Consider the following 18040-nt stretch of genomic DNA (forward strand, 5'->3'; position numbering starts at 1 on the left):
GGAGGCTGAGGCAGGAGAATGGCATGAACCCAAGAGGCAGAGCTTGCAGTGCACCAAGGTTGCGCCACTGCACTCCAGCCTGGGTGACAGAGCAAGACTCTGTCTCAAAAAAAAAAAAAAAAAAATTAGCTGAGTGGTTGGGCATGGTGGCTCACACCTGTAATCCCAGCACTTTGGGAGGCCGAGGCAGATGGATCATGAGGTCAGGAGTTCGACACCAGCCTGACCAACACGGTGAAACCCCGTCTCTACTAAAAATACAAAAATTAGCTGGGTGTGGTGGCAGGCGCCTGTAATCCCAGCTACTCAGGAGGCTGAGGCAGGAGAATCGCTGAAACCTGGGAGGTGGAGGTTGCAATGAGCCGAGATCGTGCCACTGCACTCCAGCCTGGGTGACAGAGCTAGACTCCATCTCAAAAAAAAAAAAAAAAAAATCAGCCGAGCATGGTGGTCGGCACCTGTAATGCCAGCTACTCCAGAGGCTGAGGCAAGGAGAATCACTTGAACCTGGGAGGCGGAGGTTGCAGTGAGCCGAGATCATGCCACTGCACCCCAGCCTGGGCGACAGAGTGAGACTCTGTCTCAAAAAAAAAAAAAAAAAAAAAATCCAAAGAAAACAGAGACAATTTTTGTGACCTTGAGTTGAGCAAAAATGTATTAGATACAATGCTTAAAAATGGATACAGACTGGGCGTGGTGGCTCATGCCTGTAAACCCAGCACTTTGGGAGGCCAAGGCGGATGGATCACTTAAGCCCGGGAGTTCAAGACTGAAGGGGTGGCCTGCCCCTCCACACCTGTGGGTGCTTCTCGTTAGGTGGGACGAAAGACTTGAGAAAAAGAATAAGACACAGAGACAAAATGTAGAGAAGGAAAAGCGGCGCCCAGGGGACCGGTGCTGTGCTTACAGAGGACCTACACTACCCCGGCCTCTGAGTTCCTTTAGTATTTATTGATAATTATCTTTACCATCAAAAAGATAAGGGAGTGACTGGACAATAGGATCATTGTAGGGAGGAAATCAGCAGTAAGACATATGAACAAAAAATCCGTGTGACATCAATAAGTTTAAAAGAAAATGCTGTGCCTTGAGATGCATATGCGAACATCTCCATAAACCTTTTAGCAGTATTGCTCTAGCAAGCCCCACCTTATTCCTAAAGGCGGTTTTCTCCTTACTCAGTAAACAAAGCACACAAAGGGTTTTACCTGGAGATGTTCCATCGCCCAGGGATGGGCAGGAGACAAATGTTTTTCTTTTTCTCTAGATTTAAGAGAAAGGTGATGACCTTTAACCATAAGCAGCCTTTAGGCACTTGTTTAACAAAGCACATTCTGCACCGCCCAAAATCCTTTTAACCTTAAGTCACCACAGCACATGTCTCTTGCAAGGACAAGGTTGGGGGTAGGGTCACAGATTAACAGCATCTCAAATACAGAACTAAATGGAGTCTCTTATGTCTACTTCCTTCTATATAGACACAGTAACAGGCTGATCTCTCTTTCTTTTCCCCACATTTCCCCCTTTTCTTTTCAACAAAACTACTATTGTCATCACGATACAGAGATTACATACTTCACAAGGTAATAGAATATCACAAAGCAAGTGGAGGCAGGATGAGTTCACAGGGCGGTGTTAAAATTGAAATTAAAATTGCCAACGAAATTTTTGGGCACGCATAGTCATTGATAACATTTTATCAGGAAATAGGGTTTGAGAGCAGACAACCTGACTGGCCAAAATTTATTAGGTGGGAATTTCTTCATCCTAATAAGCCTGGGAGCACTACAGGAGGCCGGGGCTTATTTCATCCCTTCGGCTTCAACCGTAAAAGGCGGCACGCCTCCAAGGGGGTCGTTTATAGGCCTACCCTCAGAGCGCATTCTCTTTCTCAGGGATATTCCTTGCTGAAAAAAAGAATTCAGCGATATCTCTCCTATTTGTGTGCAAAAGGAGAAAAGATATGGCTCACCGGTGGCCAGTTCAAGGTTACCTCCCTTGTTTCCTGAACACCGCTGTTATCTCGTTCTTTTTTCAAGATGCCTAGTTTTCGTATTGTTCAAACACGCGTCCTCTACAAACAATTTGTGTTCATCACAGGGTCCTGAGGTGACATATATCCTCCTCAGCTTACAAAGAAGATGATGGGATTAAGAGATTAAAGTAAAGACATAAGATATTACAAAAGTATAAATTTTGGAGAACTAATAAAATGTCCATGAAATCTTCATATTTTATGTTTTTCTGCTGTGGCTTCAGCCAGTCCCTCAGTTCAAGGTCCCTGACTTCCTGCAACATTCTCCCTGCTTTTCCCTCTATATAAATGTGCCATGGCGATGAAGGCTTGTTCGTTCTCTCGATTTTGGCGCAGGATTCTTCGACTGGTCCGGCACACTAAAAACAAACCGATTAAACAGAGACACATAATTCCAAAATTTACTGCAGTAGAGTTCCCAATAGACTTAATCCAAGGCGTGGGGTTTAATCCACAAAGATTTTTTGCCACTTGATCTAACACCTCAGCTCCAGGCACAATATTTAAGTGACTCTGAGAGGCTTCAAAAATTTGTTCTTTTAATTTAGAAATGTCTAAAGTGAGATTATCTTCTCTTCCCTGTAAATGGCGTCTTACCATGTCCTAGTGATGTCTAGACTCATTATAAACTTGGGGTGTAATACAAAAATCTGACATATTCCAGTCACACTGTAACTGGAAACGATGTTCCAAGCTCATGAGCCTATCTCCCATCCAAATGACAGTTTGTCTGAGGTCATTAATTTGATTAGCCAATTTTTGTGATCGATACCAGATTGTGAATTCCACAACCTTGTGGAATTCTTTTGCCAATTGTCAACAAAGCTTACTGTCTGAACAGAAGAGTGCAATGCGACTCCTGCCACAGCAGCTGTAGCTGTGACTGCGATCAATCCTATAATCACTGCAATTAAAGTAAAAATGAATCTTTTGGATCTATTTAAAATGCCTTTTAATACTTCAGTCAAAATATGAATGGATGGCGAGGCCTCCCATGGTCGATCCATGGACACAGGGATCCACACGCCTTCTCTTGCTCTCACAAGCAGAATACGGTGCTGCCAATCAAAAGTCGAATCAATGCAAGTAAACAATCTGCAATTTTCACATGTTATAGTTTGGGAGTCTGGTTTAATAACTACATTTCCTATGACTAACATATAAGGGGGTTTTACACAACTTAGTAAAGGAACTGTTAGACTGGAATTTAGGTTGATAGAGTAAAATGCTTTATAATCTCTTGTTTCTATAGTTTGGTTCCTAGACCAAATTCTAAGGTGGTATGAAGCCACAGTAAGCCTCCATAATTCTGGATGTTCAGGACCAAAAACTGGACTTATTATTTTTGGTCTTGGAGTAGAGGTTCCTTTTTCTCCCCATTTCCAAGGGTAGAAAGACTGAAATTTCTTGTACCTATGTTTGTCTAAATTTTCTGTTAAGTCACTATCAACAGTTGGACTCACTAGTGCACTGGGACAGAATTGAGTTTGTCCTGTGCAATCGTGGTAGAATTGACCTCGAGGTGCCCAATCTATAACAGTTCCAAATGTGTTGTTTTGTAAAATCACGGCACTATCAGCCACACATTCTTCCTAAACTAAATCTTTTGTTTCTATGGAAATCTCCTTGGGGCAAGGTCTTCCTTTTGGCCTAAATATTAATGATCTTTGATAAGAGAAGTCTTGTAAATAGTTTACCTGTGGTTTGAGTGACATACCGCTTACCATATGATAAGTAAATCATATGGGATTGAGAGTAGGTACTTCTACCAACCAATTTTGGATAGCAGGCATTAAACATCCTGGTGCTCTCCCGAGACATATAGGAAGATAACGATACCCAATGGAAATATTTATCATCATTCCTTCTTCCTCCGGTTTTGCAGGGCAACAATCATCTGTGGGACCAGCTACCCACACACTATTATTAACATAAACTTCAATGGGATTATCCATCCAAGTGACTGCCCGAATTAAGGGCGGGAAAGGCACATAGGCCCAGTAGGTATAATTAGCTGCAGCTGCTCCTGCAGGCATGGGGAGACTTACCACCGTTGATACAACCATTAAAGCTGCAAACAGCATTTTTTCTGAGGTTTGTGTCACCTTTGTGCTAGCTAGGCTTTTTCTAGCTAACAGTGTCAGCTTCTTTAACTGTGCCCAGGTTGGCAGCTCCGCCTTCTTGGTGCGTGGTGACTTCATCTGTTTTTCTAATATCACCACTTGATTCATCCTGCGAGTCAATGGTGCCCGATTGCGGTGTTTCCGTCTCCGTGGAGGCGCTTTTCTTTGCATCTCCGATGGGTTCATTGTAGATCTTCAAATGTCTAGTGGGTATCCAAACAGGAAGCTGATTTTCTCCTGGTGAAACACAAGCAAAACCTCTTCCCCAGGTTATCACCTTCCCTATCTCCCATGTCCTATTTTTGTTGTCTTTCCACCAAATCAGTTTTCCTTCATGTGGACTGTTCTTTTTACCCGTAAGATGTTGTTCTGCAGAAGTAGTAGTCTGATCTCTATAAATGTTTAAAAAATTTAAAGTATAGAGTGCTAGATTAAGCTGCATCTGAGGAGAGGTACACTCCTTACTGTCTCCCCCTTTTTTTTGTTTAACTAACTGAGTTTTGAGTGTTCTATTAGTTCTTTCAACTATGGCCTGTCCTTGGGAATTATAAGGAATTCTTGTTGTATGTGTAATATTCCACTGATTTAAGAATTTTTGGAAAGCTTTACTACAATAACCTGGTCCATTGTCAGTTTTAATTTTTTCTGGAACTCCTATCACAGCAAAACAAGATAATAAATGTTTTTTAACATGGGAAGTACTTTCTCCTGTCTGGCATGTTGCCTATATGAAATGTGAATAAGTATCAACTGTTACATGAACATATGATAATTTTCCAAATGAAGGTACATGGGTAACATCCATTTGCCATAATGCGTTAGGACACAGACCTCTGGGATTAACTCCTGCCTCTTGGGTGGGCAGGTGTAGTACTTGACACTGGATACAATGTTGTACAATATTTTTTGCCTGTTTCCACGTGACATCAAATTTGTTTTTTAACCTTGCTGCATTTACATGAGTCAAAGCATGAAGTTCTTGTGCTTTTATGAATGCAGAGGATACCAGTAAGTCAGCTTTTTCATTTGCTTCAGTTAAAGGTCCTGGTACATTAGTATGTGCTTGAATATGAGTAATATAAAATGGGAAATTCCTTTTTCTTACAGTTTGTTGTAACAAATTGAACAGCTGGTTTAATTGATCATCCATGCTATATTTAATTAGAGCTGTCTCAACATCCCTTGTAGCCTGTACTACATATGCAGAATCTGATATAATATTAACAGGTTGATTAAAATTTTCTAACACTGTAATGACTGCAATCAACTCTGCCCTCTGAGCTGATTGATATTGAGTTTTGATTACTCGCTCCTTTGGCCCTGTGTAAGCCGCTTTTCCATTGCTGGAACCATCAGTAAATACTGTCAGAGCATTTTCTAAAGGTTCATGTCTAGTAATTTTAGGTAAGATCCAAGTAGTCAATTTTAAAAACTGGAAGATTTTTGTTTTTGGGTAATGATTATCAATAATTCCCACAAAATCAGCAAGGCCAATCTGCCATGCACCAGAATTGATAAAGGCTTGTTTAACTTGTTCCTTGGTTAAAGGAACAACTATTTTGTCTGGGTCGTTACCATACAATTTTATTATTCGTAATCTTGTCTGACCAATTAATGTAGCTATTTGGTCCAAGTACAATGTAAAAGTCTTAACTGTACTGTGAGGAAGGAATGACCACTCTACAAGATCAGTATTTTGAACAATGATGCCTGTTGGAGAATGTGCAGTGGCAAAAATTAAAAGTTGGAGTGGAGCTAAAGAATCTATTCTATTTATTTGCGCTGACTGAATTTTTTCTTCCAGTAATTTAATTTCTTTTGTTGCCTCTGGGGTTAATATTCTTTTACTATTTAAGTCTGGATCTCCTCTTAGGATAGAGAACAAATTTGACATGGCATAGGTAGGAATGCCTAGAGTTGGCCGAATCCAATTAATATCGCCTAACAATTTTTGAAAATCATTTAGTGTTTTTAACGTGTCTTTTCTTATTTCTATTTTTTGTGGCTTAATTTTTCTATTTTCTATTTGCATCCCCAAATAATGAAAAGGATCAGAGGTTTGGATCTTATCAGATGCTATTGTTAGTCCTGCGTTGGCAACCTCTGCTTGCAGAAATGTGTAACAGTCAATTAATTTGTCTCTTGTTTCTGCAGCACATAAAATATCATCAATATAGTGAATGATATAACAATCTGAAAATTTGTCTCTAACTGGTTGAAGGACTTGGCCTACGAAAGTTTGACAAATAGTTGGACTGTTAAGCATTCCTTGAGGTAATACTTTCCACTGAAACCTGGTGGCTGGTTCTTTATTATTTATGGCTGGTATAGTAAAGGCAAATTTTTCACAATCTTGCTCTGCCAGAGGAATGGTAAAAAAGCAATCCTTAAGATCAATTATAGGCCGGGCGCGGTGGCTCACGCTTGTAATCCCAGCACTTTGGGAGGCCGAGGCGGGCGGATCACGAGGTCAGGAGATCGAGACCACGGTGAAACCCCGTCTCTACTAAAAATACAAAAAAAAATTAGCCGGGCGCGGTGGCGGGCGCCTGTAGTCCCAGCTACTCGGAGAGGCTGAGGCAGGAGAATGGCGTGAACCCAGGAGGCGGAGCTTGCAGTGAGCCGAGATCGCGCCACTGCACTCTAGCCTGGGCGACAGAGCGAGACTCCGTCTCAAAAAAAAAAAAAAAAAAAAAAAGATCAATTATAATTAAAGGCCAGTCTTTTGGGATCATGGCCGGAGAGGGCAATCCAGGTTGGAGAGGCCCCATGGGTTGAATTACAGCGTTTATGGCTCTTAAGTCCATTAACATATGCCATTTGCCTGACTTTTTCTGAATTACAAATACAGGAGAATTCCAGGGTGAGAATGAAGGCTCAATGTGTCCCTTTTCTAATTGTTCCTTTGTTAATAAGTGTAAAGCCTCCAGTTTTTGCTTTGGTAGCGGCCACTGATTTACCTATACCGGTTTTTCTGCTTTCTAAGTTAATGGAGTGGGTTTAGGAGGCTCTACAGTGGCCGCCCCTAAAAAGGATACCTTATTCCTTTTCTTTGTAGATTTTTCTCAGTCTTAATTGGGACTTTAATGCCATTTTCATTTTTTCCTAATCCTTTCCCTGGTATATATCCCATCTTAGTCATGATTTTTTGACTCATGGGGCTGTATAACGGAGCGGGCATAATGATTTCTGCACCCCATTGTTGTAACAAATCTCGACCCCATAGATTAACAGGAATTGAAGTAATCATTGGCTGAACAGTACTTTCTTGATTATCTGGCCCTAAACAATGTAAAATCTTTGTACTTTCATACACTTCTGAAGCTGCGCCTACGCCAACAAGTCTTGTTACAGCCTTTTGTTTAGGCCAATTTTTTGGCCACTGATTTAAAGCAATTACAGAGATATCTGCTCCTGTGTCTACCAACCCTTCAAACTGTTTTCCTTGAATAATGGCCTTACACACAGGTCTGCTCTCAGAGACCAGACTTGCCCAGTATGCAGCCTTTCCTGCCAGATCAGTGCTTCTGAACCCTCCTGTTCTTTTTATCTCACTGTTTCTAATTTTAATATAAGGTAGGAGTAATAATTGAGTGATCCTGTCTCCTGGACTGGCACACCAAGGAATAGAGGAACTAATAACCAATTGAATTTTGCCTTCATAGTCTGAATTAACCACACCAGTATGAATTTGAACTCCTTTTAGATTTAAACTTGATCTTCCTAAGATTAGTCCTACAGTCCCCTCAGGCAATGGGCCATATACCCCTGTGGGGATTTTTTGTGGAGGCTCCCCTGGAAGCAGAGAGACTGCTTGTAAAGTACACAAATCTACTGCTGCACTGCCACTTGTGGCGGGGGATAATTGCTGTATTGTGATAACTGTCTTATTCCCTGAGACACTTGCGACAGTGGGGGTTGTTGTTCCTGAAAACCCTGAGGAACAAAGGGTTGAATTTGGAACGCCCCAGCTTGTTGCGGGGCCTGAGGCTGGCCCCTCCTCTCGTTTCCCAACAGTGGTTGCCCATTTTTATCAAATTTAGAACGACATTGATTACCCCAATGTTTTCCCTTTTTACATCTTGGACATAGGCCAGGTGGCCCTTTATCTGTTGTTGTAGTAGCTTGAGTAGTTACATTTGGCTTATTTGTGACTAGGCAATTCTTTTTTAGATGACCAATTTGACCACAATTATAACATTTTCCCCCAAATGTTTTCACTTGTCCTCCTAAAGCAACTCCTGTGATTGCCTGAGCCATAAGCATAGCTTTATGCATAGCTCCTCCAATTCCATCGCATGCTTTAACATACTCTGAGATTACATCTGATCCTGCGGGAACCCTTCCTTTTAATGGCTTAATGGCTGATTGACAATCCGGATTGGCGTTTTCATATGCCATCAACTCCACTATGACTTTACGGGCATTCTCATCGGTAATTGACTTTTGAGCAGCATCTTGAAGTCTTGCTACAAAATCAGGGTATGGCTCTTTAGAGCCTTGTCTTATTGTATTAAAGGAAGGGCAGGCTGTTCCTGGGTCTTGGATTTTCTCCCAGGCCCTAAGGCAGATAGCCCTGATTTGCTCAATGGCCTCATTTGGCATTATTGCTTGTTGGTCAACAGTGCTCCAATTTTGACCTATTCCTAATAGTTGATCTGCATCTATGTTAATTGGAGGATTGGTAGTCCTATTTCTTCGGACCTGTACTTGTGCCCCATCAATCCACCAAGTCTTAAATTGTAAAAATTGAGAGGGTGAGAGTGATGATTTTGCCAGAATCTCCTAATCATAAGGAATGAGTCTATGTCCATGAGCAATGGAATCTAATAATGTTCTCATGTAAGGAGAGTTGGGTCCATACTGTTTTACTCCTTCTTTCATCTCTTTTAGCATTTTTATAGAAAAGGACTGATATCTGGCTTCAGCTACGGGAGGCTCTCCCTCTTGGGCCCCTTCTCCAGGTGGTCTTGCTTCTAATATTACTGGTAATTGCCATGCCTCAATATCTCCCTGTTTTCTTGCCTCATCAATAATTTTATGTATTGCACTACCCTGTGTACTAGGCGGTGCTGTAGGATTAAGTCTCATGGTGGGCGGCTGAGGATATGGCACCCTGCCCTGTGGCACTGGAAATGCTCCTGGCTGTCCATACAGATTTTCTGGAGGCTGCCGATACTGCAGTTCAGCTGGCGGCCAGTATTGATAGGCTACTGGCGGCTAGATCTTACTTTTTACCTGCTGATATTGTGGACACTGTATTTGGATTGGCATTGCCGTGACAGAGACTCTATCTTTTTCTACTTGATCGTTTTTTGGAGTTTGTACTTGTTTAACCTGCATTTGAGGTTCTAAGGTTGCAGGCATCTGAGCTGTTGTAAGAGGAGTTGGCCCTCGTGGTTTAGACTCTGACGGCTCTGTCAATTCTGGATCTTTTTCCTCTAATTTTAACGTTTCAGGGTATATTACCTCCTGTAATTGATTATTGTCAACATTTTGCGTTGACTGAGCCATTACCAGCTCTGCTACACATTTACAGTGTGAACTTTCTTTTCTTTTTCGGGACTCTATCCCTGCCTCTTTTTCACAATCTACTGCACAGCTTTTAGGGACATCGGAAACTGGAACGCTATCTTCTTCTGTTTGCAGCGGTTCTAAAGCTACTTTAATAATGACCCAATCATTCCATACTGTAAGTAGAATGATTTTACCTTCCCTACTTGCTTGTTTTAATTCTTTGCCAATTTTTTCCCAATCTTTTAGATCTAAAGTTCCCTGTTCTGGAAACCATGGGCAAAACTGTTCTATTGTTTGAAAGAGTGTATTTAGATTTTTGGTAGACACTTTAACTCCCCCTCTTTTTAAGAGAATTTTTATAAAGCTGCGATAAGAGGCATATTTACTTTTAGTTTGCCCCATTGTTACCCTAGGTTCTTCCGAGCGCACAAGCTTACTGCAAGGCTGACTGTAGACGTACTCGGGAGTCTCTCGTCGACTTGTCCTCAATGACCACGCTCCAGCGTACCTTCACCTTAGAGAAAAGCGCCCCACGTTGAGCGCCAGATGAAGGGGTGGCCTGCCCCTCCACACCTGTGGGTGCTTCTCGTTAGGTGGGACGAAAGACTTGAGAAAAAGAATAAGACACAGAGACAAAATGTAGAGAAGGAAAAGCGGGGCCCAGGGGACCGGTGCTGTGCTTACAGAGGACCCACACTGGCCCCGGCCTCTGAGTTCCCTTAGTATTTATTGATAATTATCTTTACCATCAAAAAGATAAGGGAGTGACTGGACAATAGGATCATTGTAGGGAGGAAATCAGCAGTAAGACATATGAACAAAAAATCCTTGTAACATCAATAAGTTTAAAAGAAAATGCTGTGCTTTGAGATGCATATGCGAACATCTCCATAAGCCTTTTAGCAGTATTGCTCCAGCAAGCCCCACCTTATTCCTAAAGGCGGTTTTCTCCTTACTCAGTAAACAAAGCACACAAAGGGTTTTACCTGGAGATGTTCCATCACCCAGGGACGGGCAGGAGACAAATGTTTTTCTTTTTCTCTAGATTTAAGAGAATGGTGATGATCTTTAACCATAAGCAGCCTTTAGGCACTTGTTTAACAAAGCACATTCTGCACTGCCCAAAATCCTTTTAACCTTAAGTCACCACAGCACATGTCTCTTGCAAGGACAAGGTTGGGGGTAGGGTCACAGATTAACAGCATCTCAAATACAGAACTAAATGGAGTCTCTTATGTCTACTTCCTTCTATATAGACACAGTAACAGGCTGATCTCTCTTTTCCCCACACGAGACCACCCTGGGCAACATGGTAAAACCCCGTCTCTACAAAAAATACAGAAATTGGCTGGGCATAGTTATGCACACCTGTAGTCCCAGTTACTCAGGAGGCTGAGTTGGGAGGATCGCTTGAGCCTGAGAGGCAGAGGTTGCAGTGAGCTAAGATTGTGCCACTGCACTCCAACCAGAGTGACAGAGCGAGATCCTATCTCAAAAAAAAAAAAAAAGTTTCAATTAGCTAATTAATTCCAAACTCGTAGTAATATGGCTGTTAGCATAATTATTATGGTGTGTTCTAGAGAAGCCCCTTTTGAAATCCTCATCTAGCTTTCCCCTGCCTTCTCGGGAAAATTGAAGTTATATGAAGTCCTGTCTGTCATGGAGACCAGGCACCATACTCCTCAGTGCCTCACCACATCTCCTTTCCTACCCTACCTTTGGTTGATCCATTCATGCATCACTGGCTTCGTGGCCTTGACTGTATCTCTTGGCTTCTTCCTTTTGGGCTTTGGCTCCTGCTACTGCCTAATTATTTCTCCATCTTTCAAGCTAGGTTACCAAGAGAGGGAACCTGATTGGCCTAGATTATTTTGCCTATTCTAGACCACTAAATAGATGTGTTCAACCAGCATTGTGGTCCAATCATTAGTGTCTGGGGGGTAGGGTGGATGGAGACATAGGACGATGTTTGGAAGGAGTCTAAGGGGAAAGGTATAGAATATTGGTACGTATAATGTGGACTGTACCATCAGCTGGTACCACAAACAAGAGATAGGACCATGTGTGTGATAAACAACATAATATCCATAGTTGTCATAAAGCAAAATGTTATTCTTATTTTCTTCTTCCAGAAACCACTGATCATCAAGCTGCCTTCCAGTTATGGCTCTCCTATTATAGCCCCCCTCCTAAATCAGTCCATAACAGGTAGTGGATAAGTGTTTAGAGATGGAGTTTTTGCCTATTTTCTAGGTGAGAGGTAGAGATCTCAAAGTACGTGGCAACAGAGGCTAGAATTGTGGATTATTTGGAAGGTGTTATCAGAGGTCATTTGATAGACCCTCGACTCTGAATATAGCACCCAAACCATGCCTTTCAAATAAACAATAGTCTATCCTCTTATACTTTAATCTGTTCCTGTGTAAGCAATTCTCAAGGCTAGTTCTTCATGACATTTGAGCCATTTTTTTTTTCCGTGATGGGTTTCATAGTATCCATCCTATAATGGTCATCATGCTATTTGATTTTAGTGTGTCCTTTTTTCTTGCATGATGCTTCTTTTGCTATTTTTCTTCTTGGCTTTTCATCTTTAGGTTTGCTGAGGTCCTTAAATCCTGATTGTCAGTGTCCTAGGATCCCAGAGACAAAATGGATTTATATTTTTTGGTTTTTTTTTTTTTTTTTTTGGTCACATAACTGGAGGGACTGAGCTTGTGTTTGCTTTCTGTTAGAAGAACTGGTGCATCTAAGACAGTCAGCTGCAGAATTTGGTTTGGCTAGTTAAGACGTCGTGGAGATGGAATATCATGCAGTCCAGGTAGAAAGATGTTAACAGGCCTAGGAAGACAGGTTGCCTACCCAGGGCTTCTCAAACTTGAGAAATCACCTGGGCATCTTGTTAAAATGCAGATTTTAATTCAGTAGGTTTGGGGTGTGGCCTAACATCTGGAAATCTGCATTTCAAAGAAGCTCCTGGGAGATGTTGTTGCTGCAGGTCTGCAGACACACTTGGAGGAGTAAGAACTAGGGTTTTAATATTCCCAAACAGATGAGCAGAAGCGGCCTATATCGCTCCCCCTCGATGCCAGAGAACTTGAACAGGCCAAGACTGAAGCAGGTGGAAAAATTCAAGGACAACACAATACCAGATAAAGTTAAAAAAAAGTATTTTTCTGGCCAAGGAAAGCTCAGGAAGGTAAGAACTTTTTAAGATGAAAATCTTGTTCATCTTCTATCTCATGTCTTTGCTTTTCTGGTATGAGGATTGTTTTATTATGCCTTTTTTGTCTTCTTCCTCTTTACTTTTACTTTTTCCTCTTTGTTCTTTCCATCTTTCTGTCTTTTCTACATCTGTATCCACATGTGAAATATACATATATATAAAATATTTATATAACATAGATATATAAAGTATATCTATATTGTACTTTTAGAAATGTTGTCATAGGCCGGGTGCAGTGGCTCACGCCTATAATCCTAGCACTTTGGGAGGCTGAGGCGGGCGGATTGCCTGAGCTCAGGAGTTCAAGACCAGACTGGGCAACACGGTGAAACCCCGTCTCTACTAAAATACAAGAAATCAGCTGGGCGTGGCAGCATGTGCCTGTAGTCCCGGCTACTCGGGAGGCTGAGGCAGGAGAATCGCTTGAACCCAGGAGGTGGAGGTTGCAGTGAGCCAAGATTGTGCCACCGCACTCCAGCCTGGGCGACAGAGCAAGACTCCATCTCAAAAAGAAAAAAAAAAAAAAAAAAAAAGAGAAATGTTTTCATCATACTGTCTTCCCAACCCTTTTTCTTAAGATCTGAAAGAATACAAGGGAACTTTGGTATGGATATTTTACTGCTGTTTTACAAGCAGTCTGACAGAAACAACATCATATAGCAGGTTGGTTTTGTGGAAAGCAACTTGTGAAAAACTTAGCCTTTGTCCTTTACCCTCCCCAACTTTAAAAAAATTCTAAATAGATGGGAGGATCACTTAAGGCCAGAAGTTCAAGACCAGCCTGGTCAATATAGCATGACCCCATCTCTAATAAAAACTAATAATAAAAGAAAAAATTAAAATTCTAAATATCTTTGGATATTTTATAAAATCAACTTATTTATTTATTTATTTATTTATTTTCCCCTGAAATGGGGTTTCACTCTGTCACCCAGGCTGGATTGCAGTGGCATGATGTTGACTCACTGCAGCCTCAATATTTATTATTAAAAATAATAAATAAATAAATGGAGTCTCACTCTGTCTCCCAGGGTGGAGTGCAGCAGTGTGATCGTAGCTCACTATAGCCTTGGCCTCCTGGGCTCAAGCGATCCTCCTACCTCAGCCTCCCAAGTAGCTAGGATTACAGGTATGCGCCACCATGGCCCACTCCATCCACTGGTTTTTAAACCTTTAACATGAGGACTGGGTGTGCGGTGGGAATCTTGTCATCTTCAGGGCTTACGTTTAAAGAAGACAGTCTCTCTGTGTGACATTAATATCACTCAGATGCTGGAGGAAGATTCTAACCAGGGGCACCTGATTGGTGATTTTTCCAAGGTGAGTTTGGCTACACCCATCCTGTATTTCAGTGAGTCATTTTGGATCTGAATCTTCTCTGTTTGCAGAGAATGCCTGGTGTAAATATGCATCCTCACCGAGTACTCTTTGATAACCTGACAGTGCTCTAGTGGTAGATCCAGGCCCTAAGCCTTTCCAGAGAGAAAGTATTTCTTATTCTTCTGGGAAGATCCAGAACAGAGGGGAAAGTATGAGACTTTTTACCTTTTTTCTGTTTAAAAACATATTTTAAAATTATGTAAATAATACTTGGTTGTTACAGAAAAAGTAGAAAATGAAGAAATTTATCCCAAACTTTATTAACCAGTGTAATATTGCTTAGTATATACTCTTTTTTCCCCCCTACTGTTTGTGTAATTGCAGAAGGTACATATTCTTACAGATTTTTTTTCTGTGTTTTCACAAACACATATACAAATACAGTTTTTGCTTTTCTACAAAAATAGTTTATATTGTTTTGTTATCTGTTGTTTTTCCTCTCATTTAATAATTATATCAGGAGCATCTTTTTTCATATTAATAAGCAGTTATGCTTCATTCATTCTTTCTTTTTTTTAAGATTCAAGGTCTTGCTCTGTTGCCCAGGCTGGAGTAGATTGGCATGATCATAGCTCACTTCAGCCTCGAACTCCTGGCCTCAAGAAATCCTCTCTCGCCAGGCGCGGTGGCTCACGCTTGTAATCCCAGCACTTTGGGAGGCCGAGGCGGGCAGATCACGAGGTCAGGAGATTGAGACCACGGTGAAACCCTGTCTCTACTAAAAATACAAAAAATTAGCTGGGCGTGGTGGCGGGCGCCTGTAGTCCCAGCTACTGGGAGAGGCTGAGGCAGGAGAATGGCGTGACCCAGGAGGCGGAGCTTACAGTGAGCCGAGATCCCGCCACTGCACGCCAGCCTGGGTGACAGAGCGAGACTCCGTCTCAAAAAAAAAAAAAAAAGAAAAGAAAAGAAATCCTCTCTCTCCTTGGCTTCCCAAAGCACGGAGGTTACAGGCATGAGCCACCATGCCCAGCCCATTTCATTTTAATAGCTCCATATTATTTCTTTTTTTTTTTTTGGCTACTCATAATTTCTTCATAAATCCCTTCTTGTAAGATACTTAGTTTTACAATTTTTTCTTATGAATGATACCAAGATGAATATGTTTGTAGAGAAATCTAAAACTTCGCACATATCCTTGATTTCTTCTTTAGGATCAGTTCTTAGAAATGGACTTGGTGTATATGCACTTAATAGAGACATTGATTTTTTTGAAGGCCTCTGGGGTTTTAAGGGTCACTTGGAAAGAAGGACAAAATAAGGGTCTTTGATCTCAAACTTGGGTGTGGAATACTTGCTGTTATTTCAGCTCCTGTGTATTTCTAGGTATGTGCGCTGCCAACCGTGTCAGGGAAACACCAAGATCTGAAGTACGTCAACCCAGAAACAGTAAGCAGATTTCTGGAGATGCTAACTGGTTACATAAGCTACCATCTGGTCCCTTCTGTCCCTAAAATCCCCATTTCCATTTGTATTTCTTTCACTGTGTTCACTCACATAGGCTCCTTATTCAACTGAAGCTATATTGAAGGACTCATTTTTTTCCCCATTCTTCTCTCCCTTCATTTTTACTTAAACAAATGATACATAGTTGTTGTAAAAGGGAAAAAGGGAGGGGTCAGGCATGGTGGCTCATGCCTGTAATCCTAGCATTTTGGGAGGCTGAGGCAGGCAGATCTCAGGCACTTGAGGCAGGGAGTTCAAGACCACCCTGGCCAACATGGCGAAACCCCATCTCTAATAAAAATACAAAAAAATTAACCAGGTGTGGTAGTGTGTGCCTGTAATCCCAGCTACTTGGGAGGCAGAAGCACAAGAATTGCTTGAACCCCAGTTGGGGAGGTTGCAGTGAGCAGAGATAGTGCCACTGTACTCCAGCCTGGGCAACACAGCGAGACTCTGTCTCAAAAAATAATAACTACTTAAGAAAAAAGGGAGAAAGAAAGGAAAATACAAAATCCCACACAAAAAATGGTCTCAATTAAGGTCTCAATTAGGGTGACCATGCACCCTCGTTTACATTTTACAGTCCCATTTTCGTCTATTAGTGAGGGTAATTGTTAATAGTGCTTGCTTTCATTCTCAAAAGTCTCCCAGTTTGTACAAAAATCATTTGGTCACCATACCCACAATCTCATCACCAGAGAGAACCACTAGTAATATTTTCCTATGGCCTTCCAGATTTTATTTTATTTTATTTTATTTTTAGACACGGAGTTTCGCTCTTGTTGCCCAGGCTGGAGTGCAATGGCACAATCTAGGCTTACTGCAACCTCTGCCTCCCGGAGGTGATTCTCCTGCCTCAGCCTCCCAAGTAGCTGGGATTACAGGTGCCGGCCATCACACCCGACTAATTTTTGTATTTTTAGTAGAGACGGGGTTTTACTATGTTGGTCAGGCTGGTTTCAAACTCCTGTCCTCAGGTGATCCACCCTCCTCAGCCTCCCAAAGTGCTGAAATTACAGGTGTGAGCCACTGCGCCCAGCCCCAGATTTTATTCTAGCATATGTTTTATAGAAATGGGATCATGGGCCTAGCACAGCGGCTCACACCTGTAATCCCAGCACTTTGGGAGGCCGAGGCAGGCGAATCACCTGAGGTCAGGAGTTCGAGGCCAGTCTGACCAACATGGAGAAACCCCGTCTCTACTAAAAATATAAAATTAGCTGGGTGTGGTAGCGTATGCCTGTAATCCCAGCTACTCGGGAGGTTCAGGCAGGAGAATTGCTTGAACCCGGGAGGCAGAGGTTACGGTGGGCCGAGATGGCACCATTGTACTCCAGCCTGGGCAACAAGAGCGAAATTCTATCTCAAAAAACAAAAAAAAGGATCATGATGAACGTATAGTATTGCAATTTGCTTAGTAAGACATTATAGACATCTTTCTATATCAATAAGGTATCTATATTATCATTTTAATGGCTATATGATGCTGCTCTATTCTACTGACATGTACAATTTATTTTACCAAACCCCTATTATTGAATATTGAAGTTATTTCTAATATATTAATAATATAAAACAATGCTGAGATGAATATAATTGTGCCTACATCTTTGTGTACTTTTCCTGTTTACTTAAGATGTTAGAAATTGCTGAGTCAAAGTGTGATTACATTTATTTGTATATGTATTTACAAAGTTGCCTTCAGAAAGGCCGAACCAATTTGCACTCCTACAAGTAGCTTCAGTTTCTTCCTTCCTTTAGGTATCAACCTTTCCCTTCCATATCCTTTCCTAAAAGACTTTACTTTCTTCCTTTTTGATGGCGGGTAGGGAACCATTTTGCATTTCTTCCTGCAATTTCAAGATCTCTAGCTGCTGCCTCTGCCACTGCAGAAGTCCTTGGGCATCTCCTGATTCCAGCCATGCCTGTCCCCAGATGGGTAGCCTGAATATGGTTTTCCTTGGTATCTTGTCAATGCCAGCTATTTTGGTTCTCTAAAAGGGCCACTTCCTGTTTCATTCTCTTTTGTGGAGTGGGGCTGAATCATTGCCACATATCAAATATGGAGTGACTTTGGAGGCTGGACATACAGCGGACATAGCAGGAGTATGCTTGTAAGGAACAGTGTCATTGACCCTTCTCTCCCTCAGAGTGGCAGTGAGCAGAATATTCAGTCATTGTTTCTGTCCAGGTGGCTGCCTTACTGTCGGGGAAGTTCCAGGGTCTGATTGAGAAGTTTTATGTCATTGATTGTCGCTATCCATATGAGTACCTGGGAGGACACATCCAGGTGAGACGACATTGTGGCCATTAGTA

The 18040-nt window shown here is 41.7% G+C and overlaps 1 protein-coding gene and 1 pseudogene across 10 annotated transcripts in view; one reads left to right on the top strand and one right to left on the bottom strand.

Moving 5' to 3' along the window:
* CDC25C (cell division cycle 25C) overlaps positions 1 to 18040 on the top strand; it is a 75024-nt gene that overhangs the window by 55112 nt on the left and 1872 nt on the right. For 6 of the 10 annotated variants that reach the window (XM_055286091.2, XM_055286088.2, XM_063642768.1 and 3 more), the window contains 4 exons: positions 12725 to 12871; positions 14117 to 14218; positions 15605 to 15667; positions 17916 to 18014. In XM_055286091.2, the coding sequence (XP_055142066.1) occupies positions 12725 to 12871; positions 14117 to 14218; positions 15605 to 15667; positions 17916 to 18014 (411 nt within the window). The remainder of the gene's footprint in view (positions 1 to 12724; positions 12872 to 14116; positions 14219 to 15604; positions 15668 to 17915; positions 18015 to 18040) is intronic. The other 4 variants (XM_063642769.1, XM_063642767.1, XM_063642766.1 and 1 more) reach the window with 3 other exon arrangements.
* LOC134737111 (endogenous retrovirus group K member 113 Env polyprotein-like) lies at positions 3409 to 6815 on the bottom strand (annotated as a pseudogene).

The sequence above is a fragment of the Symphalangus syndactylus genome, chromosome 7 (assembly GCF_028878055.3).
Source record: "Symphalangus syndactylus isolate Jambi chromosome 7, NHGRI_mSymSyn1-v2.1_pri, whole genome shotgun sequence".
NCBI classification, from domain to species: domain Eukaryota; kingdom Metazoa; phylum Chordata; class Mammalia; order Primates; family Hylobatidae; genus Symphalangus; species Symphalangus syndactylus.